Source organism: Cibotium barometz, chromosome 49, assembly GCF_041138505.1.
Source record: "Cibotium barometz isolate CiBa-2024 chromosome 49, ASM4113850v1, whole genome shotgun sequence".
NCBI lineage: Eukaryota > Viridiplantae > Streptophyta > Polypodiopsida > Cyatheales > Cibotiaceae > Cibotium > Cibotium barometz.
Genome location: NC_141094.1, coordinates 24,893,048 through 24,920,546, shown reverse-complemented (window position 1 = coordinate 24,920,546; position 27,499 = coordinate 24,893,048). Strand labels below are relative to the sequence as shown.

The following is a 27,499-nucleotide window of genomic DNA, read 5'->3' as shown; positions in this document are numbered from 1 at the left end:
TCCATGTGCAACGCATGGAGTGAATGTGATGTGCAGGTACCTTGTCAAAAGCTTTTCACCTGCTGCTCGATTTGAGTTCTCTCCATCACCGATGACTTGGATGACATCCACAGCTCCAACTTGCTCTGTTGCTTCTGCCCACTCCTCCACAATGACATCTGAAGATTTGCCAATTGGAGAGGCATTATGGGAAGACAAAAAGAACGTATTGCCCTGAGAGTAGGCCATAATGCCATGGATAGAACAAGAACGGCTTTCACTCCATCCATCACTGATGACAGAGACACCATTCTTTTGCCAACCTTCTTTGACATTTTGCATGGCAAGATCAATGGCTTCTTTCTCCTTTAGCACAAGGGTGGTCCTGAGCCGCTCCGAGGAGGGGAGGGCATAGGTAGGCCCAAACTCAGTAATGAGTCAAACCGTTTCTTGGAAGTAGGGAGACCTTCATTTGCAGCCTGCAAGTCAATTTTTTATTTTTTAAAAATTCCCTTGTTCTGCTTTTCCCTTGCTGCAAAGGACCGAGGCGCGCATCTTTTTTTTCCCTTGGTTTGCAGTCGTTTTTTTCCCTTACTGCAGAGATGCGCATCTTTTCCGTTAACCATCAGCGTTGGTTTGTGGACGATGCGCGCTGGAGTTGCGTGATTCGTGGGTCATGGATAACTTTACGTGGGTTGTGGGTTACGTTTTAATAACGTCCCACTACCCACGTAAATAAACTAAGAGATGGATCATGAGCAGCAAAGAAGTGTTTATAACATTTGCCATCCATCTGGATCCGATATGATTTCTGAACATGGTATCGATACTCTACCTTCTGCTCCATGGCATGCTGCAACTCAATCTTGATAGTGCAAAGAGTATCTGCAATCCAAAGGGCATCAGGATGCTTTTCATGCTCCCTCTGCAAGGCTGCCAACCTGCACCTGCTCATAGCTCTCTCATGATCAAAAATCTTATGTCTCCTCTGTAAGGCCACCTTGTGGTAAAAACCACTCATGATCTGCAATGCATGTGCAACCTCTTGTTGGCCATCGGTTAAGTCATGGGAACCCCAGATGTCAGCAACCTGGCGACGTAACTCAAAACCACTGGGCAGTGGTCAGAGGGCAGACTTCGTAGTCTCAACTGCAATGCACATAGATCCTTCCCTATCAAAAACCAATCATCAACATAGAAGCGGTCTAGGCGGGCATAGATACATCCTACATCTCTTCATCTGTTAGAGCAACTGTAGAGGAGGGAGGAGGTCTTTTATCTGTTGGTTATTCAACCATATTAAAATCTCACCCAATGATCCAATGATCTGCATGCTGATGAAGCCATTCTGTGAGAAGCTTCCAAAAGGAAGTCCTCTCCCCTCTATGATTGGGGGCATAAATATTGAGGATAACATGTATATTGTCCTGCAGGACAATAATCCATTGTACTATGGCAGGCATCACAACACCATGACCAATTATGCAAGACAAGATGGACTACGAAACTGAAATACATACACCACTGCATCCCCAGACCAAAAAATGTGACCAAATAGAAGCTTACCAAAACGATTGCATTGGTTGTCATCCAATTTGTGCTCCTCCATGAGTAGAATGTCAATCGGGCCATCTGTAACTGTAGGAGCGACCTGTCTCCCAACGGCAAGGAAGGATACCGCCTAACCCCTGAATATTCCATGAGACAAACATGGATGAAGAGTGTGAAAGGTACGAACAGACCTTGTGGTCACATCTCCTCTCAAGGAGAAGGAACGCCTCGCATAAGTAGACACCTAGGGGAGGCAACCATAGGAAAGTCCTCAAGAGAAAAAATCTTATGTGTCACAGCATGGGTGCAATCTCCCTTCCATTAGTGGGAAAAATGCTCTCCTAGGGGAAGAGGGAATACATTGTGAGCTATAGCCCACCTACGAGGAGTCTGCATCAAGATCAGAGAAAGAAAGAAAGAAAGAAAGAAAGTTGTATTAACATCTTCAAAAGGCCAAAATGACCTATGAGACCAAAATGTTACATCATGTCCATGCAATATATCATCATGGTACTGAAAGTAAAACTAAAAGAAATATACGTGAGAAAAACAAGAAATATACATCATGCTCATGTTCCAACCCACAGGGAAAGCTCGCAGTGGCCACCTTGTTAACACGGGTACTCTATTACGCGGCTGGGTGGGAGGAGCTGCCCCGCTATTCAGCTCAGTGGCACCCGACGCTGCCACTATATCTCTGCTCCAGCCACCAACTTCTCCCTAGTCCCCACCAGCAAAGAGGCAACACCAAGAGCCAACAGCCACTGAACAGGTCCCTCCACCACCCAGTCCAGGCTCTACACGAGAGGAGCTGGCAACTACAGAAGAACCAGAAAGGCCGCGGAGGAGGAAGAGAAACAAAAGCATGACTTCTTTAACCGAAATCTATTTGAGACACCACCTCCGGACCACTTCACCGATATCCCCTCATTCACAGATGCTGGACCTTCTTCCCCCCAAACAGCACAGCAGAACACCATCAACACCCTCCGTTGGGCATGCTCAAGCAGTTTCCGCTCCAGCAAGGCTTACGCAGAAAGTGTGCATGCAGCCCATGGGGACGTCCCGAACTTTGCGCTAGGATTTTCACATATGGCCAGAGAGCTTATCACGCAGATGACGGATTGCATCTACCATCAACAAGAAGTGGTGCAAGTTTCACAGAGGGAGATGCTATTGGCTAAGGCACAGGAGAGCCAGGTGTCTAAAGACTTGTACCAGGCAAACTTGCTTTACATGTAGACTCCAGGGCAAGTTCGATGAGCAGACACAGCAGCTTGGGCATGCCCTCGCCCGCATCACCGACCTCCAGCAGCAACTCAACCAGGCCCATGGTTCAAGCTCATGGGCGAGCAACCCGCCTAGAGGTGCCCTTTCCTCTTCAATCTTTCATCTGGGAGACGTACTGCAATGCGCCTCGTGCACTCCGCATCAGCCCGGACTACCTCCCGATACGAAGACGGTGGGCGTGGAATGTTTTCCATGAGGAGCAGAAACAGAAACAGAACCCTTAGCTGAAATACAACTTTCCTTGGTTCGTTCCTCCGTCCGCCCAGCAGTCGTACACTAAAGAGACCATGGTCCAACGCTTCAACGATTTCATCCGCCGATATGACCAAGTCCCAGACCCAAGCGTGATCGCAACAATTCACTTCTTCTTGGGTGACACAAGAAGAGGTGGAGTGAGCCTCTAACGGCTTCACATCGAGGAGTTAACCCTCTTAGGGTGTTGGAAATAAGTGCTCACTAGGAGTACTTTTAGTCTTGGTCATCTCAGTATGCCACGTGGCACTCAGGGATTTATCCCATATGCACTCATGCTCTATCTTGTACTTCTCACCTATATATTGTAGGTGTCACATCAATGAAAGCATCAATCTTGTGTCTTGTCTACACTCATCTCAAGGTATGTCTAAGCTTTGTGTTTCATTTCTAGTTTTGCTCTCATTTTCATATTTCCTACATGGTATCAGAGCCATGGTTTTAGGGTTTCCCTGTTTTTTCTCTCCAAGCCGTCCCCATTGGTGTTTGCTTGGTTCAATTCTCTCTCCTGTTTTTGATCTGTTCGGTGCAAAGCTTCCATCGCCATGGACCTCAGGACACGCTCTAACACATGGGCCTCTCTCTCTCTATCAAGCAATGGCGAATCAAGAAACCTCTACTACTGTCGGGACAGTGGTAGGAGGAGTTCCGACATCAGCATTAGCATTCTCACGGGCAGCTGCTGGTCGCCATTATTCTGCCCGCCACAGAATTCTGACCGCCGCCCCTGCTGTTGGCCGCCACTTAGCTGGCCCTGCTCTTTGTATTCGAACTATCAGTCAGCTGCGCCATCTCCTCATGTCTCTGCTCGGCCAGCGTGCAACTCCAGATCTGCCCGTCTTCTCCATCTTGCTGCTGCGGGGGTTCATCATCGTGCTGCCCCTACCCTCATCGCTGCCCTGTTTGCCTCTACTTCGCCTATTGTTTCTGCTCCTACATCTGCGCCAACAACTGCCGTCTCTCTACTTGAGCTTCTACGCCTCTGCCTCTTCATCTCCAGCAAGACCTGCGCTGCATCTGCCCCGACATCTGCTTCTGCTCCTGGCCCCCGTGCTGCTCCTGAAATTCTGCGCCACCTTCTTCATCAGGCTGCACTTCTCCAGGAGCTGCCCGAGGTTCTGCAACAAATTCTCCACCTCTGCTCGCTCTCCGGTCTCTCTGGGTATTGTGGCCCTGTACTACATCACTCTCTATTTGCAAAAATCTCTGTTCGCAGCTCTCTCTCTCTCTCGGGTTACCCCTGAAAGGGTGGAAGACCTGAAGGAAAAACCAAAGTGGATTATCTCTTGTCTGCTTCAATATTTTCAGTTCTATTTTTTTCAAAATTAATTCAAAACTGAAATCTATCTTGTACGGGATTAGACACTGCCCTTGCATTTCAGCAAGTGGTAAGACCTTCCCTTCATCTATCTGTCTCTCATGTACGGGATTAGACACTGCCAAATATGGTAAGACCTTCCCATCTCTCTCATATTTGTCTACATGGACTTATCTTTGTCCCTATCCAAGAGGCACCCCTGCATTACCCACTCTAGCAGGAGGATTGCCCTTGAGGAGGGATTATCAATCAAGGTCCATCTCTCTGTCTATCTACAATCAGTCAGTCTCTCTGTCTATGTGTCTATCCTGTGTGTCTATCCTGTCACATGTCTTTGACACTCTATCTATCAGTCTATATGCCTCTCTTTTGTGGATTAGCTACCCACATTCTCTTTGGCATTTTGTCTATGTCCCCATTTATCTTCTATTTTGTCAGTCTCTCTCATGTCTATCTGAAAGTCTCTCTCTCTGTGGGACCACTCTACTGGCTGATTGTCTCTCTCTCTCTGTCTGTCTATGATCCACTTTTGTCCCTACCCTTGTGGACCCATATGAGGATATCACTTGAGGAGGGGTGTCTCAGGATCTTTGTCTGTCATGTCTTGTCTCTCAGTCTATCAGTCTTTATGTCTGTCTTCTGTCTTCTAGTCTTGTCCATCTTGTCTTCTAGCTTGTCTCTCAATCCTTGTCTAGTCTCTCTGTCTTGGTCTTATCTTTTGTCATGTCATAGTCTTGTCTTTTTGTCTTCCTCCTAGTGTCCACTTAAGGAGGGTGTTGGAAATAAGTGCTCACTAGGAGTACTTTTAGTCTTGGTCATCTCAGTATGCCACGTGGCACTCAGGGATTTATCCCATATGCACTCATGCTCTATCTTGTACTTCTCACCTATATATTGTAGGTGTCACATCAATGAAAGCATCAATCTTGTGTCTTGTCTACACTCATCTCAAGGTATGTCTAAGCTTTGTGTTTCATTTCTAGTTTTGCTCTCATTTTCATATTTCCTACATAGGGTTGGCCAAGTGCGACTCTCCGGACTCGACCCTTGCATGCATCTCTCTTCTCTTCTCTTTCCCTCTTGTGTGCAAGGTAGTATGTTTTCCTTAACAACAACCAATCAACGCTCACATAGACTGCTGCTAAGGCAGATGAGGGTAGACCTAGGAGGGTAGTGACCTCCAGAACCTGACCAAAAGCAACACCTATGGACTTCAACAACTTGCAATAGGCCCGCAGGAGGCTTGGAAACTTGAGTGCGATGGGGGTGGGTCACTGGTCCCCTGTGCCACAAGATCAAAATCTGTACAATATTTGAAAAAGAGAAAAATTTCTTTTGACCAAGGGAATGTCAGAATACGCAGCGGAGATGATGACCAGATCTGGGAACACGAGAGCAAAACGCAATGCAGAAAATCACAGCACAAGAGAGAAAGAGAGGCGTGTAACTCTGCTCTATATACACAAAAGAATCCCGGAAAAGGTACAATACTGACAAGGGGGCTAGGGGGGGGCCATTTTATATGGCCCCCCAACAGCAGTCAGCCTGCTGTAGGGCAGCCGACAGGACACCCACGACTTGCAAACAGCAGTCGGCCAGCACAAAATGGTCCATGACCTGTCCAGTCCAGTCGGCCAGCTCCAAAATGAGAACATAAACATGCTGATGCAGTCGGCCACCAACTGGGTCCTCCTGCCATCTTAAGACTGCCGAAAAATACGGAGAGTGGGGAAAAATGAGAAAACACCTAATAAGGGCGGGCACACACACAACACAGGCCCTGGTGTATAAAAATAGACAGGAGATGACTTCTAACACCCCCTCTCAGCTCCTGGCTATGAAACCAACCACAAAGAGCTGGGGTGCCGCCTGAGCAAATCCTGAGATAGCGACTTCGTGAAGAGGTCCACCGTACTGTCCTCCGTCGAACAGAGCTCTAGCAAGATGTCATCAGCAAAACGATCTGTTCACGAACAAAGTGCCTCTGGATGACCATGGGTTCCTCCAGTGGAAGCCCAATCCTGCAATGCAACCTCTGCAACCTCACCACCTCACAAGCAACATCACAAGCAGCCCGGTACTCTGCCTCTGTCCTTGACAAGGCAAACGATGACTGCCTCGTACTGCTCCATAAAACTGCTCCTGGGCCTGAAGTAGATCTCCTCGTGTCCGGATCTCCTCCCCAAACTGAGTCAATCCCACCGTGGAGTCGGACTCCATCAATCAATCCCCCTCCTGTGTACAAGAGTCCATGATCCTTCGCATGCCACAGAAACCACAGGAAACACAATCCTGCCTCCCAAAGAGTCATCTGCAACCATGAGCTCAATTGCCTCATCAGGAAGCTCTCGTCCAATCTGATATCCATCAACCAGATCAATGAACCATTCTGCTTCTGAGTCAAAGAGGCATCACACTCCTCACAAGGATCAACACCTGTTACGGTGCAAAAACAAGTCCTGGAAACCTGCTGAAGACCACGCAAGGCCTTCGGAAACCTGTCAACTACCCCCTCTGAATCCGGAACCACAGCCTGGAGTATTCACCTCCTTCTGCAAGTAATCAACTGCCACCTGCCTGGCTTTCCAAGAGGTCCCCGTGGAAAGAACATCCTCATCTATAGGAGTTTCTTTGTCCCGAGTACTACGAGACATCAGAGCATAAGTCACCTGTTCAGTTTCCTCTGACTGACGAACACAAGAACCACCAACATCAATACTGGAAAGTTCCTGCCAACTGCTGCCATATCAACTGGCAAGCTATCCACCATCTGGTCCCGGAAAGCCTGCACCTGTAGCGTATCCACACTTAAGTGGCCATTACCAGACTGCCACTCATCACAAACCTAAGGACGTGGGAGAGAGAGTGCTGAAAGCTTGTAAACTCCATTCTCCACTCCGCCTTCCCAAACTACCTGGCCTGTTGCTTTGTCCCGGAGAGCAACAAAATGCTCATCAAACTCCACCCGTACGCCAGTCTTGCAAACCTGATGCACTGACAACAGATGAAAAGCAAGTGACGGAACATACAACACCTAGGAGGAATGCTTCCCTCCTCTGCCAATCGAGAACTATCTCCATCCTGCCCTCACTGTGAACAGGGATAGTGGATGTATCCCCAGTAAGAATGTACCAGAATACTTGCAGAGATCCTGTAAATCTAAACGGGAAGGAGTCATGTGCCTGGAAGCACCATTGTCTAGAATCCACTCCCGTATCCGTTTTGCGGAGAATCCTCCAATCTCCTCCCTGCCTGAAGAAAATGAAACATCGGTGTCCATCACCTCCAGTTGCACAAAAGCATGAGTTTTCATGATTGTTGTTGAGGAATCTTCACCCTTCTCGGTCTTCTGCTTGGGACACTGCCTCCAATAGTGGCCTTTCTTACCACAATCATTACAGGTCCTCTCTGCCTTTAGTTTCTCGCTGTCAGTAACGGACTTCTTCTCAGAAGACTTCTCCGACGAAGCCTTCCCTTTGCCCGTGTTACGGCCTTTCGACCGTTGGCCAGTTAAGGCCTCTGAACCTCCACTCTGAGGAGGGTTCGTGAATCGTTCCTCCTGGTCCAAGACCATGGGCACAAGCTCCTCCCACGTGATGGTGCTGAGCCTGCCACTGGTAATCAAAGACGAGTAAAATGCTGAGTACTGAGAGGGCAAGTGTGACAGCAACGTTATGGCCATGTCCTCTGACGATATCTCCTTCCCAGCCAGAAGAACTTCCTGCTGAAGAGCCTGCAGCTTGTTAATATGCTCCCGCATCGTCAACGACTTTGCAGGGCTCATAACCCACATCTGTACTTCCAAAGAAATCCTCTTCATGGGGGATACCCTGTTGTAAAATGCTGCCATATACCTCTGGCCAGTGTCATATGCTTTACATGATTGATTACCTGCGGTGTGCAGTTGAGAAAGATAAACGAACGAACCCTGGTGTTGACACGATCCCACATCCTCCCGGTCCTTTCCGATCGACGGTAACTCCCCTTCCTCTACTTCCGGCCGTGGAACCCCAACAACGACGAAATCAGCGAGGTCGTAAGACTCTAGAACAGATTCCATCATAACCTTCCATATGCCGTAGTTGCTCCCGTCCAACTGACGGTCCACCGGGAACGTTGGGAGTGTCGGGATCTTCACATGCCTCTCGGCCATCTCAAACAGATATGCCATTGCGGGGATGTACACTGAAAAAGGGTGGGTGGGTGGGAACAAAGAAGAACTAACACCGGCAAGTGGCTGTCCAGCAAATCAGCCCGCCGTCCTCTTGCTTCTCCTCTTCCCGAACAGTCCCGTACGGTCCACCAATCAGCAACACAACAGTCCCCCTCTTGCTCACACAAATCCCAAGAACTATCTAGAGCCTAGGCTCTGATACCATGTCAGAATACGCAACGGAGACGATGACCAGATCTGGGAACACAAGAGCAAAACGCAATGCAGAAAATCACAGCACAAGAGAGAGAGGAAGATAGAGGCGTGTAACTCTGCTCTATATACACAAAAGAATCCCGGAAAAGTTACAATACTGACAAGGGGGCTGGGGGCCATTTTATATGGCCCCCCAACAGCAGTCAGCCTGCTGTAGGGCAGTTGAACCATATCGCTCGGCAGAAGACTCAACCAGGGGAATTACTCCAAGTTTGAGAGCTTGGAAAATTTGGAGGTCCAAATACATAGAGGCTACCAAATAGAGCCTGACATATCAATAGACTCTACCTACCCTCTGCTCCAAGATGACCCACACTATCTTCTATTCAAATCAAGACCCGGGCAGGTCTAGGTCACAGTCCAAACAAACTGCTTTCATGAGCATCTTGGATAACATCCCTTCCTATTGAATTCTGCTATTAGGTTACTTGCCACTATCATTTCCGACAGCACTTACTACAAAACCAAGAATGAATGCTCTTCCCCTGAGAAGAGTTTGGCTAGATCTATGGGTCAACATGGAAACAGGAGGAAGCCTTATACTGCTGCTTTTTAAGGTTTCAACGAGGCATTTGGAATCACAGATTGTCAAAAAAGCAGAAAGAAATCTTGACGTCCCTTAAATTATGGTTATTGACTCTTATCTTCTCTAAAGTAATAGCGCATGCAAGCTTAAACCTGACATGCTCCTTGATAGCATTGAGCTGTTTGAAGATCGGGAATGACCACATCTATTGCTCCAGTTGCATCCAGCAATTGCAGTTTTCCCAACACCTTGGAGAACTGAAAATAATGAAAGACAGTACAAGAAACCATTCAAAAGTTCAAAGGCTTAATTACCAAGGTATAAAAGCTTGATGGTAAATCTAAACAGATTTAATCCAGTGAATCTAAAACGATCATTCTACAATTGACAAACTAGCAAAGCCTAGAACAGTTCCCACAGCAAGGCAACATGGATCAAAGAGATGACATCAAAACCAGAAGTAGGGTGCCACCACCTAGACAAAAAATTTAATCACCTGCAAAAAGCCAAGCAAGGTCACACCAAGGGTGTTGCTAGACACCACCCGCCGGATAAAAGTGTTCCTCATTGCTCCAAGGTCATGTATATGATCGTCTTTCTCAAAAGTCCTGTGTTGTCTACTCCATATACATGAGTTTTGGTCAAGCCACAATATTTGAATCTGCTTGCAAAAATTTCTGATTGGAGGAACCTACTATCATTAAAACAAGGCTTCAGAAAACAAACAAGATTTCGGTTAAACAAACTGCTATTGCATGGCTGTGGCAGGAGAAGAACCATCGCTTATAGAATAGGAGCAGTGTGAATACAATGCAATACTAGGTCTTGTGCAATCAAGATCTTTTAAAGGAGACTCTTGACTGTTTGTCAAAGCCAAGCACCTGCAGTGAGAAGTTGCCTGACACTAACTCAGCTAACCGGCAAGAAGAATTGTGTAAAAAGAACTCCTTAAAAACATCCTGCAAAGAAACAAAATAGAATTGAGAGCATGAACCTGAAAACAAAACAATGACTCTGCTCTTGCATGTGAAGCAATTAATGTTGCCATTTCACTAACAGAAAGAATAGAACTCACACGGCAGCAATCAGTGCCAAAATCCAACAAATTTCTGAGATAGTTTTCTGCAATGCCCTTGTTCTGATCAACCCACAAAGTAAGAGCAAAGAGTTAAATTCACAAGATCTATCCTGATAAAATCATTTTCAAACAAGGTGGCATATGAAACAGAGTTAAATTCACAAGATCTATCCTGGATGACCAGGCTTCCAGCACACGTACGTGTGTACGTGTGTGTGTGTGTGTGTGTGTGTGTGTGTGTGTGTGTGTGTGCGTGCGCGCGCGCGCGCGCTGCATTACTCTATGCGATTGCCACACATCCACTTTTGATGTATATGGATGTCTTGACTACACAGGGGCAATTACATCGTCTGCAATTACCCAACAGTCCGCATTTTGTGGCCCAAGCCTATGCAGATGATTCTTTGTTCATGCCTAAAAAGGATCCAAATGATCTTAAGTGCATCATGAGAACTCTAGAATTACTTGGTAAAGCAGCTAGACTTTATATCAATTTTTCTAAGTCTAAACTACTTCCGTTGACTTCTTGTGACTAGCATGCACTGTTATGGCCAGGACATTATATGTCACCAGACCACCTAGTTAGTCATTTGGGATATCCACTGGCATGGTATCCGCCTACGCAAGATGCCATTCATTGGGTGTTGAACAAATTGAAGGCCAAGCTAGCATATTGGAAGCTCTCTACATGGCCTTTACATGTGCGTCTCAGAATTGTTCAATCAATCATTATGGCCTATGTGCAATTTTACTTGCCATAGTTGATTTGGCGTAAAACTGATTTTGATACTTTTATGTCTAGTGCCTTGGAATTGTTGTGGAAAACCAAGCATCATACGAAAGCACTACGTCTTCTGGGAGGCGATATTTGGTCTGCACACCTAAAATGCATGGTGGACTAAATATACTTGATCTGCATTATCATCTCTTGGCAAGAAAGGCCACCATGATTCCCACTTTTTTTCAACTTCGGCAATCATGGGCCATAATACTTATAGACATGTGTGCTTCCTGTTGGGTTTTATGCTGTGTATGCACCCAGAGGAGTGCTAGTGATCATCAGTAGGTTACTGGGGCACTTTTTACTTCAGTTAGTGGAGGTTTTTTCCCCAGTTTAGTTCATTTTCACTTATATGCAGTTTATAAGTGTTTTGGTCCACCCGGCACATTTATGGCCGGACATGTGAACACTTATCCTTTAGGGGTCACTATCATGTGGCTTGTACTTCACTTTTTTTATCATTGAAGAGTACAGCAGTCGTGTTCACTCCTTCACCTTGGTTTCCACGCCTGTTTGCTTTCTGTAAACCCTAACCCTAACCCTAACCCTGTTTTGTCTTCAATTGGTATCAGAGCCATTGAAGCTTTGCCTTTGCCCATTGCTGTACACATTTATCTTTATCAACTGCCCGTACATCTGACCCGTACATCATACGTACACTGCCTGCGCTCAACACTACCCGTACACCAAGCCTGCGCCGCCTTCAGCTGTACGTGTGCGCCACCTGCCCGTGTCTAGTCGCCTCCACCAGTTGGCCTTCAGCCCGTACACCTGTGCGCCGTCAGATCTACACTGTGCCTGCTGCCCGTACCTGGTCGCCTTCAGTCGGGTACTGCATTAGTCAGTACGCCGCCTATAACTTGAGCGCACGTGTACAGCGCACGTGTACTAGCCACCGTACGCCTACGCCTTCAGCGCCAACAGTACTACAAGTCGCCGCCTGCAGACCCGACAGTGCCTACTGTCACTTGCGCAGCCATACGCCTTCAGCGCTGACTGAACCTGCAGTACTGTGGTCGCCTCAGAATCCGTACTGTACCTGCTTGCTTACAGAGGACTGGTTTCGTAAAGTACCTACACAGTACAACAGTCTACGAGTACATCAATCATCTCTTATCTCAGCTGGTAAGCATTACAGGTTTTGAGTTTTGGGCATTTTTATTTTTCTCTGTGAAAAATATACAGGCACAACAGGCAGTTTTTCTAGCAAGAAAAATATACAGGTTTTTAGCACAGTTTGGGTGCAGCCAATTTGGGCATTTTTGGGGCATTTTGGCATTGTGTACGCCATGTGCTATTGTGTACGCCATTTGCTGCTCTACTCAGTCATTGGTGCATTGAGCTGCACATTCAGAGGATTGAGAGTGCAGGCAGATTTGGGTGAACTGTATTCAGTGGAGTACAGTTGTTATCAAGGTTTTTTTGCTATTGGGTTTTTGGTAAACAGGTACAACTTTGTGCGTAAAGCATAATGGCAAATCAACAGCAAAGTGATGTATTCACATATTTGTCTAAGGAAGACAAATTGGATGGCACGAACTACTCCTTGTGGAGTTTTATGCTGAAAAATGTGCTTGTGGCAAAAGGTCTTTGGGATTTTGTTAGTGGTGATGAACCACGTCCAGGTCCATTGGCTCCAGAGACTCCTCCTCAAGGGGGTGCTCGTGGACGAGGACAACAGGTACAGGCTCCAAGACAGCCATTGCCTGTTCAGAGAACAAATGCTCAAAAGACATGGGATGCCAGGGATGCACAAGCATTGTCACTCATTGCATTGTCAGTTCAGAGGTCCATTATACCTCATATTCATTCAGCTGGCTCTTCACAGAATGCATGGGTGACTTTGGAGCAAATGTATGCTGCTCGTAATGAGGCTAGGATCTCATTTTTGAAAAGAGAGCTGGAAAATCAGAAAATGAATGAAGGAGATGATATGTCTAGCCACTTAAACAAGCTGCAAGATTTGAGAGAGCAACTCATCAATGTGGATGAGATTATTCCTGAGACACAGCTTGTGTCCACCATCTTGCACTCTTTGCCAAGATCTTACTTGGCTTTCCATACCTCTTTGAACCTCAGCATGAGGAATGCTGTTGAACCCCTCAAGTATCAGGAACTTGTTGCTCTCTTACTACAAGAGGAGCAAATGAGGAAGAATATGAATATGAACACAAATGCTGAACAAGCATTTACTACAGGTCAAAAGGGGAAAGGGAAATCTCAGCCAAAGAGTGCAAATCAAAATTCAGGTGATGGTGGTTCTTCACAGGATACCAAGAAAGGTGATGGACAGCCCAAGAAGAAGGGAAAATGTCATTACTGTAAGAAGCCAGGTCACTACATCACGGAATGTAGGAAGAGGATTGCCAAAGAGAAGGCAAAGGAAGCTGGGATGTCTGTTAATGATGCTCCTAAAGCTCCTCCAGAGACTGCTTCTTTTGTTGAGGACAGGGATTACTGTTTTTTTACATGCAGCTATGATGCCTCTTGGTCTTCACAAGCACTCAGTTTGACAGAGCATGCATGTACTTGGTATTTTGATAGTGGTGCCTCAAAGCATATCACATCTCGCAGGGATTTGTTTAGTCATGTTGGCCCTGCCCCTGTTGGCAAAACTGTTCAGTGTGCCAACAATGCTTCATATCCAGTGTGTGGCATTGGGGAGATTCAGCTTACAGCCATTGATGGCTCCATTCTCCACCTTACAGATGCCTTATATGTACCAGGGATAAAGAAGAATTTGTTGTCCATTTCTTCTTTAGCACATTGTGGAATGCAAGTCCACTTTGATGATGATAAATGCATGGTCAGAGACAAAGCAAATGCCTTGACCTTGATGCTTACTGGTACATTATGTCATGGACTTTATGAGTTGGATGCATTTCAGCCAGTGGATCAGTCTGCTTATCATGCATTCACTCTTACTCCAGCTATGGTTGATGCGGAGTTATGGCATGCTCGCATGGGGCATGTAAATTTTGGTAGTCTTATGCTTATGCAGCGACATAATATGTTTACAAATCTACCTCTCATGGAGAAGCCTCCAGATCACATTTGTGAAGGATGTATTTTGGGAAAAATGCACAGGTTTTCCTTCCCACGTGATCAGGCTCTAAGAGCAACTGCAAAGTTGCAACTTATACACAGTGATCTTTGTGGACCCATGCAGACGAAGTCATTAGGTGGTTGCTTTTATTTTGCAACATTTATTGATGACTTCTCTCGTATATGCTGGGTCTATCCTTTGACACAGAAATCACAGGTATATGATGCATTTTTGGCCTTTGTAGCACTTGCTGAAACAGAGTCAGGATGCAAGGTGAAGACTCTCCGTTCTGACCGAGGGGGGGAATATATGTCACATGTGCTGAATTCCTTTCTTGGGAGTAGAGGTATAAAACATCAGTATACTACTCCTTACACTCCACAGCAGAATGGGGTTGCAGAAAGGAAAAATCGGTCACTCATGGAGATGGGCAGATGTATGCTGAAGGCAAAAAGACTACCACATATCTTTTGGGTGGAAGCAGTAATGTGTGCTTGTCATATTTTAAATCGATGTCCCACAAAGGCATTGGTTTCTATTACTCCTTTTGAGGCTTGGCATGGCCGCAAGCCTTCTGTATCGCATTTTCGTATCTTTGGGTGTCTTGCATATGCACACATACCCAAAGAGTTGAGGAAGCTTGATGATAAAGCCACAAAATGCATTTTTGTTGGGTATAGCCGTGAGAGCAAGGGCTACAGGTTATATGACCCACTATCCAGGAAGATATTCATCAGTCGGGATGTGATTTTTGATGAAAAATCAGAGTTATCCATGGCTGGTTATGAGGCAAATCAGGCTGAAAATGATGTGTTTGAAGGTCTACTACCCATGGAGTTTCATTCCACAGTTGGTGATCCAACTCATGAGGGTACTGGACAGCCAGCAAATGATGTACGTGGTGCAGAAATTCAGCAGCCAAATGAGCCAGAAGCTGAACCAAATATGGGACAGCAGGCACCACAGGTCAGACATATACCTAGATGGTATTTGAGGACATTACAGGACAGCCATTTAAAGGGTCCTCTTGCTGGTCGTACTCGTAGGGAGACAAGGACCAATGAGCATGCACACATCATGGATTTGAATCTGGTTATGGCAGCCAGTTTACAGGATGATGATGAGCCTGATTCATTTGTGGATGCACGAGATAATGTGCATTGGAACAAAGCCATGCAGAATGAGATTGATTCTATTAAAAAGAATCAAACATGGGATTTGGTTGATCTGCCCAAAGGCAAGAAAGCCATTGGTACTAAATGGGTCTATAAGTTGAAAAGACATGCAGATGGATCCATTGACAGGTACAAAGCCCGTCTAGTTGCAAAGGGCTATGCACAGAAGAAGGGCATTGATTATGAGGAGACATTTGCTCCTACATCCCGTATGTCGACACTTAGGTGTGTCATTGCATTGGCTGCACATCGTGGTTGGGTTGTTCACCAGTTGGACATAAAGACTGCATTCCTACATGGGGACCTCGAGGAGGAAGTTTATGTATTTCAGCCCATGGGATTTGCAGAACATGGTCATGAGGGGAAAGTATGCAGGCTGAAAAAGGCCTTGTATGGTTTGAAACAAGCTCCACGAGCTTGGTATGCAAAAATAGATGCTTTTCTACTCACTCAGGGATTTGTGAACAGTCCATCAGAGACCACTTTGTATGTGAAGAAAGAAGAGACAGATCTGCTGGTCATCAGTCTTTACGTGGATGATCTCTTGCTCATGGGATCAAATGATGACAAAATTGCAGCATTTAAAGAGATACTGCAACAGACATTTGACATGTCTGACTTGGGCCTTGTACATTACTATTTGGGCATACAGTTTGTGCAGGATAACAGAGGCATTGGGTTGTTGCAATCACGTTATGTTGCTAAACTTCTGGAGAAGTTTAAATTTCAGGATTGCAAGCCTATTAGTACTCCTATGGAGCCTGGGATGAAACTGTCACTACAAGATGACAGTGTTTCCTTTGATGCCACTACATATGCTCAGGCTGTTGGGTGCCTCATTTACTTGTGTAATACAAGGCCAGATATTCAGTATGCAGTCTCTCAGTTGAGCAGATTCATGCACAGCCCACGGTTGTCACATTGGCAAGCTGTGAAGCGTGTATTCCGTTATTTGCAGGGTACCTTGTCTCTTGGGTTGCTTTATCCTGAGGGGGGTGACATGCAGTTACATGCTTACAGTGATTCAGATTGGGCTGGTGATTTTGATACCAGACATTCCACTAGTGGGAATTGTTTCTTCCTTGGCGCTTCATGCATTTCTTGGCTAAGCAAGAAACAGACCACAGTGGCCACTTCATCTTGTGAGGCAGAGTACAGAGCAACCTACACTACTACTGTTGAGTGTGTTTGGCTGCGTCGTCTTATGACTGATATGGATATTTCAGTGGAGGAGCCTACACCTATCTATACTGATAGTCAGAGTGCCATTGCTGTGGCCAGGAATCCTGTGTTTCATGCTCGCACGAAACACATTGAGATTCACTATCATTTTGTTCGGGAGAGACTCCAGGCAGGAGATATCAGTCTGATCTACTGTCCTACAGATCAGAATGTGGCAGACATCTTCACCAAGGCATTACCACGTCCGAAATTTGAAGCATTCCGCAATGCTTTGAATTTGTTTCCTTTTGGTGGATGATGTACAGTGATCACATATCACTCCAGGGGGGTTTGTTGGGTTTTATGCTGTGTATGCACCCAGAGGAGTGCTAGTGATCATCAGTAGGTTACTGGGGCACTTTTTACTTCAGTTAGTGGAGGTTTTTTCCCCCAGTTTAGTTCATTTTCACTTATATGCAGTTTATAAGTGTTTTGGTCCACCCGGCACATTTATGGCCGGACATGTGAACACTTATCCTTTAGGGGTCACTATCATGTGGCTTGTACTTCACTTTTTTTATCATTGAAGAGTACAGCAGTCGTGTTCACTCCTTCACCTTGGTTTCCACGCCTGTTTGCTTTCTATAAACCCTAACCCTAACCCTGTTTTGTCTTCACTTCCATCAAGGATGCCGTGGTCGGGATCCTGGTGGGCGTGGCCGACGAGCACGACATAACATAACTGCTCTATCAGTGGTGACTCCCTGGGAGCGTGGCCGGTGCCCTGATGGCCCAATGGAGGAGGTATCAAGAGGTGTGTGGGCTGGGTTGCTAAGAAATCTGTCCGGGTCCTCTGTCTAGGTACATCATGGCTCGGCCTCCTGTCTACCAAGAGGGTCTCTCTGTGTCTCCTGAGCTCAAGTAGAAACAATCCCAGGCATCTCTGATCCTCAAACACCATGACCCTGCGTAACGCCCAAAACCCTCTCGGAAGAGGCAGTGATATCTCCCTCGGATCTCATAATAGACTGTACATCGGCAAATCCAGTGTTCCTCTGTCTCTACCTCCTGGTAGCATAGCTGACAAATGCGGTCATCCAAGATCAGATGCACATATTGCCCTGTCTCAATCCGCAGCTGGTGTGATGACGTCTGGATTTGTCCAATGGCAAAACGTATCCCATGTGATAGGTGTACATTCATGTACGCCGGGCGGGTGATAAAATCATCCGGTGAGAGGTGTAGAAAATGGCTCTTATAATAAGCCATTTTCATGCCCAAGGGCTCAAGGGGGCTAGTCCATGTCCTCTCTGTGTCCACTCTGATGATATCCATCCTGATCACGCGGTTTTGCTCTGAGCGGGTGAGATCCAAAAATGGACAATCCAGACTGTACTGAAAGGGTGGTAGTGCCTCTATCCGCAAACCATGTAGGTCAAACCATGACCTCATCTGAGCGTACAAAACAATGAGTATCTCCATCCTCTGCCAATTGTATGGATGAGGTCAATGCCAATCGGGAGTACCTCTGCTGAGGGAGCTCCCATAGCCGCTATAAAAAGGTAACTGCCTGAAATAGGGCCTCGATTACTACTGGTGGGGCACCCAGCTCAGCCCGAACAATCTCATGTGGTACTTATGATTTGCTCCGAATCATGCGGGCAATCATCATAATCAGTGGTCTCTCCATTTGCCTCCATCCCTCATCTGTCCCTCTCAGAGATCTGTGATGTATACTGGGCCCCCATATTTGGAGCCCCGTACAGGAGGGTCAGTGTGACAAGCGTATCAAAAAGCAACAATTTGGTGCGTGGCTCCTGAAATTGTATGTGTGCACACTGCCTCTCAAGTGCCCCCAAGGCTACATGCCCTCGAGCTAATCTAGCTGCTGCTGCCTCCTTTAGGGAGAAACGCGGTCCTCTGAAAGTAACTCCCAAGTAGACATATGACCTGACGTACTCTACCGGCTCCCCTCGGAAAGTGAACTGAGGCTCTAATCTCATCACCCATGCCTGTGTGGTGTTAAACACCATCTGTAATCCATCCGGAGAGTTTGAGATTAGAACAATATCATCAGCATATAGCAAGATGGGTATCAAAACCACTGCCAGGTATACCCCTGGGCCTCCCAATCTGTCTACATGATCAGAGACCGCATCAATGTACAGTCCAAAGAGGGTGGGCGATAGCGGGCATCCCTGCTTCACCCCTATCGTGCTGGTCACCCTATCAAATAGTCCGCCTGGAGTTCGGACTCTGCCTGTCATCACAGACTCATACAAAGCATATATCCCCCACTGCATATCCTCGGGTACCTCAATGTCATGCAATCTGTGCATAAGTCTGGCACGTGGTACGGTATCGAAGGCTTTGTGGAAGTGCACAAAGCAGCAGTATATCCTTCTCTTTTGTGCCTTGCCCTCTTCAATAAGTGCCCGAAGTGTCAGTATGTGATCCAAGGTAGTAAATCCTCTCCTGAAGCCAGCCTGTCCATGTGCTCGATGACCATGCCTCTGCCCATCGGCTCAGCTCCGACTCCAATATAGAGCCATATAATTTGGCCAAGTAATGACCAATCATGATCGTCCTATAGTTGCCTAGTACCATGGGGTCCCCACTCTTAAAGAGTGGTGCAATGATATGCTCTGTACAGCTTGTCCGAAAACGCTCACAAATGGCACGATTAACCACATGTACGATGAGCGGAGCCAAAGTGTCTCGTGCATATGAGAAGTGCTCTCCAACTAGCCCATCGTGATCCTGTGCCTTTCCATTCTGTAACTTGTCTATCGCACCTAGCACCATCCGCATAGTAAAAAAGGTGCTGCTAGCCGGTCTAGCTCCCAGTGGAGGGGGGGTGGGGGGCTGTCTTGGTGCATCATATAGCTCTCTAGCATAAGTATGCCATGCCTCATGTGCAGTAATCAGAGTACCAGGCTGTCTCTCCTGAAACATCTTCCATGCCCTCTTGCTGTCCTTCCCCAGGAAGAATTGGTAGATCTCCTCCTCTAGCTTAGCCAGATAGGCTCGTTTCTTCCTCCGCACAAGGCGCCGAAAGATCATCCTGGCCTGTCTATGCGCGTGAGACCCAATGGCAATCTCATGCTGTAGCTGTGCTCGTGTCTCACGACACTCATCATCATACCAACTGTTCTGTGGGGAAATGCTGCGGGGGTGGGTGGAAGGGATCATAGTGCAAGAAACGCATATGAGGCGGGTGCATGTAGTACACCTGCCAATCCTCTCGTGATCTCGTCCATACCAAGATGTCATCTGTCCATACCAACAAGCCGTGTCTCCCTGTAAAGCTAACTGTCGGGAGGACTCCAGGGCGAGGCGTGCATATCTGTCTCGGGGGAGATCCCACAAGCCATGTATGTAGGAGACTGATCTCGTAAGAGCCTCAATCACCAGAGGGGCAGCCGCCAGCTCTGCTCGAATAATCTCATGAGGTACCACGGCCTTGGCTCTAATAATCCTAGCAATCATAGATACCAAAGGCCTCTCCATACCTCTCCACCCGCCTGCGCTGTGATGGCCCACTGAAGGTCCCCATATCTGCACTCCATAAAGCATAGCTGATGTCACTAGAGTGTCAAAAAGCCAAAGTTTCGTTCGAGGTTCCTGAAACTGAACCTGCGAACACATCCTCTCCAAACCACCCAGGGCTGCATGTGCTCTAGTCAATCTAGTCTCTGCTGCTCTCCTCATCGAAAACACTGGCCCACTGAATACTACCCCAAGATATGTATATGCATCTGTATACTCCACAATCTCCTGCCCATATGTAAATGTGGAAGCTGATCGCCTAACCCACTGTGGCGTGGTGTTAAACACCATAACCTTGGTTTTGCCAAGGTTGACAGACAATCCACTATCATGTGCAAACTCATGTAAAGCATCCAGATGACGCTGCATACCCTCAGGGGAGTCAGAGATCAACACAATATCATCAGCATATAACAATAGTGGGATCCATGTACCTGCTAGCTGGGCTCCTCTGTCCCCCAATCTCTCAATGTAGTCAGAAGCCTCATCCACATACATACCAAACAATGAAGGAGATAACGGGCAACCTTGCTTCACTCCTATGGTGGAGTGAACCAAAGTAGAGACCCCCTCTGGGGTGCGTACCTGTCCTGCAACTGATCTATATAAAGCCATAATCCCCCATATGAGCTCTGTGGGTACCTGGGTACCCCCATCTCTTGTAATCGCCTCATCAATATGGCTCTGGGCACTGTATCAAATGCCTTGCGGAAGTCCACAAAGCTACAATAAATCTGTCGAGAGAGAAATGAAATGAAATGAAATGAAATGATATATTAACGTCTCTAAGAGGCCATAATGGCCTATGAGACCAAAACTGAGAGTACATCTGAAGTTGGTGTCTCATCAAAGAGAACAAGACTAAAAAGTACAATAAACTGATTGTCCTACAGTTATAAGTACAGAACTGCAAGACTCCGAGATGATACTGAGTAGAAAATACTGGAAAATGTATATCAGGTAGATCCATGTATGCTGATCAATTGAAGTGTTGCCCTCTCCTTAGATCAAGTATCTCTGCCATGGGGCTGTCTAGAATGGAGAGGTCGTAGAAGCGAGGTAGGCGCCTCTGATGCCGAGCATAATGGCTCTGATCTGGCGATGGTGAGGATGCCGTGGTCGGGATCCTGGTGGGCGTGGCCGACAAGCACGACATAAGATAACTGCTCTATCAGTGGTGACTCCTTGGGAGCGTGGTCGGTGCTCTCATGGCCCAATGGAGGAGGTATCACGAGGTGTGTGGGCTGGGTTGCTGATGCTGGTGCCGAAGAAATCTGTCAGGGTCCTCTGTCTAGGTACATCATGGCTCGGTCTCCTGTCTGCCAAGAGGGTCTCTCTATCTCTCCTGAGCTCAAGTAGAAAAAATCCGGGGCATCTCTGATCCTCAAACTCCATGACCCTGCGTAACGGCCCAAAACCTCTCGGAAGAGCTAGTGATATCTCCCTCGGATCTCATAATAGACTGTACATCGGCAAATGTAGTCTTCCTCTGTCTCTACCTCCTGGTAGCATAGCTGACAAACGCGGTCATCCACGATCTGATGCACATATCGCCCTGTCTCAATCCGCAGCTGGTGTGATGAGGTCCGGATCTGTCCAATGGCACAACGTATCCCATGTGATAGGTGTACATCCATGTACGTCGGGCGGGTGATAAAATCATCCGGTGAGAGGTGTAGAAAATGGCTCTTGTAATGAGTCATTTTCGTGCCCAAGGGCTCAAGGGGGCTAGTCCATGTCCTCTCTGTGTCCACTCTGATGATATCCATCCTGATCACGCGGTTTTGCTCTGAGCGGGTGAGATCCAAAAATGGACAATCCAGACTGTACTGAAAGGGTGGTAGTGCCTCTATCCGCAAACCATGTAGGTCAAACCATGATCTCATCTGAGCGTACCAACAATGAGTATCTCCATCCTCTGCCAATTGTATGGATGAGGTCAATGCCAAACGGGAGTACCTCTACTGAGGGAGCTCCCATAGCTGCTGTAAAAAGGTAACTGCCTGGAATAGGGCCTCGGTTACTACTGGTGGGGCACCGAGCTCAGCCCAAACAATCTCATGTGGTACTGATGATTTGCTCCGAATCATGCGGGCAATCATCATAATCAGTGGTCTCTCCATTTGCCTCCATCCCTCATCTGTCCCTCTCATAGATTTGTGATGTATACTAGGCCCCCAAATTGGAGCTTCGTACAGGAGGGTCGGTGTGACAAGCGTGTCAAATAGCCACAATTTGGTGCGTGGCTCCTGAAACTGTATGTGTGCACACTGCCTCTCAAGTGCCCCCAAGGCTGCATGCCCTCGAGCTAATCTAGCTGATGCTGCCTCCTTCAGGGAGAAACGCGGTCCTGTGAAAGTAACTCGCAAGTAGACATATGACCTGACGTACTCTACCGGCTACCCTCGGAAAGTGAACTGAGGCTCTGATCTCGTCACCCATGCCTGTGTGGTGTTAAACACCATAACCTTGGTTTTCCCAAGGTTCACTCTCAGATCTCTATCCGCACAGAAAGCATGTAATGCATCCAGGTGTCTCTGTAGTCCTCCCGGAGAGTCTGAAATTAGATCAATATCATCAGCATATAACAAGATGGGTATCAACACCCCTGCCAGGCATGCCCCTGGGCCTCCCAATCTATCTACTTAATCAGAGACCGCATCAATGTACAGTCCAAAGAGGGTGGGCGATAGCGGGCATCCCTGCTTCACCCCTATCGTGCTGGTCACCCTATCAGATAGTCCACCTGGAGCTCGGACTCTGCATGTCTCACAGACTCATACAAAGCATATATCCCCCACTGCATATCCTCGGGTACCTCAATGTCATGCAATCTGTGCATAAGCCTGGCACGTGGTACGGTATCGAAGGCTTTGCGGAAGTCCACAAAGCAGCAGTATACCCTTCTCTTCTGTGCCCTGCCCTCTTCAATAAGTGCCCGAAGTGTCAGTATGTGATCCAAGGTAGTAAATCCTCTCCTGAAGCCAGCCTGTCCATGTGCTCAATGACCATGCCTCTCTGCCCATCGGCTCAGCTCCGACTCCAATATAGAGCCATATAATTTGGCCAAGTAATGACCAATCATGATCGTCCTGTAGTTGCCTGGTACCATGGGGTCCCCACTCTTAAAGAGTGGTACAATGATATGCTCTGTCCAGCTTGTCGGAAAACCCTCACAAATGGCACGATTAAACACATGTACGATGAGCGGAGCCAAAGTGTCTCCTGAGCCATATAATTTGGCCAAGTAATGACCAATCATGATCGTGCTGTAGTTGCCTGGTACCATGGGGTCCCCACTCTTAAAGAGTGGTACAATGATATGCTCTGTCCAGCTTGTCGGGAAACCCTCACAAATGGCACGATTAAACACATGTACGATGAGCGGAGCCAAAGTGTCTCATGCATATGAGAAGTGCTCTCCAACTAGCCCATCATGATCCTGTGCACCATTCGCATAGTAAAAAAGGTGCTGCTAGACGGTCTAGCTCCCAGTGGAGGGGGGGTGGGGGGCTGTCCTGGTGCATCATATAGTTCTCTAGCATAAGTATGCCATGCCTCAGGTGCAGTAATCGGAGTACCATGCTGTCTCTCTCGAAACATCTTCCATGCCCTCTTGCTGTCCTTCCCCAAGAAGAGTTGGTAGATCTCCTCCTCTAGCTTCCTCCGCACAAGGCGCCGAAAGATCATCCTGGCCTGTCTATGTGTGTGAGACCCAATGGCAACCTCACGACGTAGTTGTGCTCGTGTCTCACGACACTCATCATCATACCAACTATTCTGTGGGGCAGTGCTGCGGGGGTGGGTGGAAGGGATCATAGTGCAGGGAAACGCATATGAGGCGGATGCATGTAGAAAACCTACCAATCCTCTCGTGATCTCGTCCAGAGAGCTATGTGGGTCTAAAGCAAACGAGGCATCAGATACTGCATCCCGGTAAACCCCAACTGTCTCACGTGTAAACTGATATCTTGGGTACCTAGGTAGATGAGCATCTGGCCCATCTCTCGGGGATCTACCTACTAGTGTGAAACTCAAGTATGCATGATCGGCTGCTATGCCAATGGGCCTACTGGAAATCGTGAAACCTGGCACATCAGGTATCAATGAAGGAGATCCCATCAAGTAGTCCAGTGTGCTCGCTCCCCCTTTAGAGTTCTAGTGTGTGAGAGCATCTGATCCTTGCCATCTCAATAAGCCATTGTATATGACTAACCCATGTGCACTCCCGAGTGTGAGAAAATGCGTGCCATAATCTGTAATCTCCCCCTCATACTGTGCTGATCTCTACAACCCTACATCCTCTGCCATGATCTCCCGGTACATAGCCTCTTGAGTATCATACAACTCTGTCTGCTCTATGCCTGTACGTGCATTAAAGTCTCCCAATAGTAATATGTCTCCCATCCTGGCAAACCTCATGATATCATCATATAGTGGTATATAGGGCGACTCTCCTAATGGTGCAAACCTGGAGTGGGCTGGGGGAAAGTAGCATACCGCCACATATAGCTCGCGGAGCCCCCCTCTGCATATTCGGACCCACATGTACCTCGCATCTGCATCTCTATGTACCACATGTATTTTGTCACGAAGCTCCTCCCTGTAAAGTATTGCCACTCCTCCTGATCCTCTGGTACCTCCCACTGTGCATGGCTGAGGGCGGAAAACTGATTCCCATCTATAACCCCGGACGTCAGGGAGCCTCTTGTTTGTGCACTGATGGGTCTCCGTATACATATCAATATCACTGTGTCTAAAAGTATCCTCAAAGTATCCTGCATCTGTTCTAAGGGCTCCGTTGCAATTCCACACCGTGAATCGCAAGGTCTCATAGGCCGCGCACCGTCAAGCGGGCCTCCTCTCCGTAATGATGACTCGGCCATCTCTGTATACTGCCCATTTCCCCTCTTTCCTTGCCTCAAGCACACGCGGCATGTGTTCCTTCCGGTGTGCTATCTGTGCTGGTGTAAGGTCCTCATCCAAATAAATCTTTTCCCCCTTAAGGGCCATCCTTTTGGAGAGGAAGGCCTTCTTCTTCTCCAAGTCACCAAACCTGATGATCAATATCTTCGCCCTGGTTTCATCTCTGCCTACTCGCCATGCTCTGACATGAAATGAAATGATATATTAACATCTTCAGAAGGCCAAAATGACCTATGAGACCAAAAAGGTTACAACAATTGGTGGATCTGATACAATGTCTGTGTAAGAAAACTAAAAAACAACTAAACAACTAACTGAAACTGAAACAACTATGAGGAAAAGTACGGTACTAGGAGCTCCTAATGGATAACATCTGGGAGGAAAACTCCAGCAACAAAGGTAAGCATCATACACATCACTATCCAAAGATGTCTCTCATCGGTCGATGGCAGATATCCTCAATGTCCTCCATGGTGAGTACTCTGACTGGACGTCTCCCATGCCGTGCTAGTATGGTCCTGATCCTCTGTTGTAGTCTCCGCCGGCTTGAGAGTTGAGAAAGAGAGAAATGAAATGAAATGAAATGAAATGTTATATTAATGTCTTCAAAAGGCCATAATGACCTATGAGACCAAAAGTTACATCATGGTGGATCTGATACAATGTCTGGATAAAAAAACCCAAAAAATGAAAAATAAAGATGATACTACAGGCACCTAGAAAATGAAACTGGAAATGGAAGGTACACAGAAACCCTTATAGGGTGTGAATATAGTGAGGGGGGGGGGACGCTATGGAGGTGAGTGGAATATAGTGAGGGGATACAATATCATGTGGGACGGAGGGGTACACTATGGAGGTGCCTCCATCTCATAATATGTGCCGCATCGGACGCTGGCGGATCTCCTCAATATCCTCTGTGGTCAGCACCCTGACTGGGTGTCTCGCATGCCTCGCAAGAATAATCCGAATCCGCCGTTGCAACCTCCGTCTATGCTGGGATGCCCTCCTCCGTAGTCGTGGGCGTCTGGACCACCCAAGCTCAATCGCACGATCAATCAGTGTACCTCTGGTGTGGGCGGTATCCATGTCCAGCTGCTGCTGTGGTCCATCTAGCGCAGTGATGGCTGGACTAAAGAAGTCTGTAATGTGCCTCTGAGTCTGGCTCTCTGTGTTCCTAAGCAGGCTATCTCTATGTCTCCGCAGCTCAAGCAAGAACAATCCCAAACACCTCTGGTCCTGGTACCCCATGACTCTGGAAAGTGGTCCAAAACCCTCTCTGAATAAACAGTGGAAACGACCACGTGTCTCATAGTATGCAGTACGATGGCATATATAATGCAGCTCTGTCTCTGGCTCCCGATGGCATACTCGGCATATCCTGGCCTCAGCTGGTATACCTCTATATCGGCCAATCTCAATCTCAAGCTGGTGTGAGGATGTGCGAATCTGACCAATAGCACATCGTACTGCATGAGACAAGTGTACATCCATGTAACTGGGTCTGATCACAAAACCATCTGCTCTGTGAGCTGAAGAAAATGCTCTCTGTAGAAAGCCATCTTCGTGCCCAGCTCCTCAGTCGGCTGTATCCATGTCCTCCTAATGGCCAGCTGAACTAAATCCTGACGGATGAGTCTGGTAATCTCTATCCGTGTGAGAGTGAGAGAGGGTGCCTCCAGAGAATACTGGAAGGGAGGCAATCTGTCCATGCTAAAACCATGTGCCTGGAACCAAGATGTCATCTGTCCATACCAACAAGCCGTGTCTCCCTGTAAAGCTAACTGTCGGGAGGACTCCAGGGCGAGGTGTGCATATCTGTCTCGGGGGAGATCCCACAAGCCATGTATGTAGGAGACTGATCTCGTAAGAGCCTCAATCACCAGAGGGGCAGCCGCTAGCTCTGCTCGAATAATCTCATGAGGTACCACGGCCTTGGCTCTAATAATCCTAGCAATCATAGATACCAAAGGCCTCTCCATACCTCTCCACCCGCCTGCGCTGTGATGGCCCACTGAAGGTCCCCATATCTGCACTCCATAAAGCATAGCTGATGTCACTAGAGTGTCAAAAAGCCAAAGTTTCGTTCGAGGTTCCTGAAACTGAACCTGCGAACACATCCTCTCCAAACCACCCAGGGCTGCATGTGCTCTAGTCAATCTAGTCTCTGCTGCTCTCCTCATCGAAAACACTGGCCCACTGAATACTACCCCAAGATATGTATATGCATCTGTATACTCCACAATCTCCTGCCCATATGTAAATGTGGAAGCTGATCGCCTAACCCACTGTGGCGTGGTGTTAAACACCATAACCTTGGTTTTGCCAAGGTTGACAGACAATCCACTATCATGTGCAAACTCATGTAAAGCATCCAGATGACGCTGCATACCCTCAGGGGAGTCAGAGATCAACACAATATCATCAGCATATAACAA

The 27,499-nt window shown here is 47.3% G+C and overlaps 1 protein-coding gene across 10 annotated transcripts in view; it reads right to left on the bottom strand.

Annotated features, from left to right (window-relative positions):
* CTC1 (conserved telomere maintenance component 1) overlaps positions 1–27,499 on the bottom strand; it is a 125,319-nt gene that overhangs the window by 60,262 nt on the left and 37,558 nt on the right. For 7 of the 10 annotated variants that reach the window (XM_086786189.1, XM_086786190.1, XM_086786188.1 and 4 more), the window contains exons 5-8: positions 10,421–10,483; positions 10,227–10,304; positions 9,842–10,036; positions 9,498–9,602 (exon numbers count right to left, since the gene is read on the bottom strand). In XM_086786189.1, coding sequence (XP_086642315.1) covers positions 9,498–9,602; positions 9,842–10,036; positions 10,227–10,304; positions 10,421–10,483 — 441 coding nt within the window. The remainder of the gene's footprint in view (positions 1–9,497; positions 9,603–9,841; positions 10,037–10,226; positions 10,305–10,420; positions 10,484–27,499) is intronic. The other 3 variants (XM_086786183.1, XM_086786186.1, XM_086786184.1) reach the window with 3 other exon arrangements.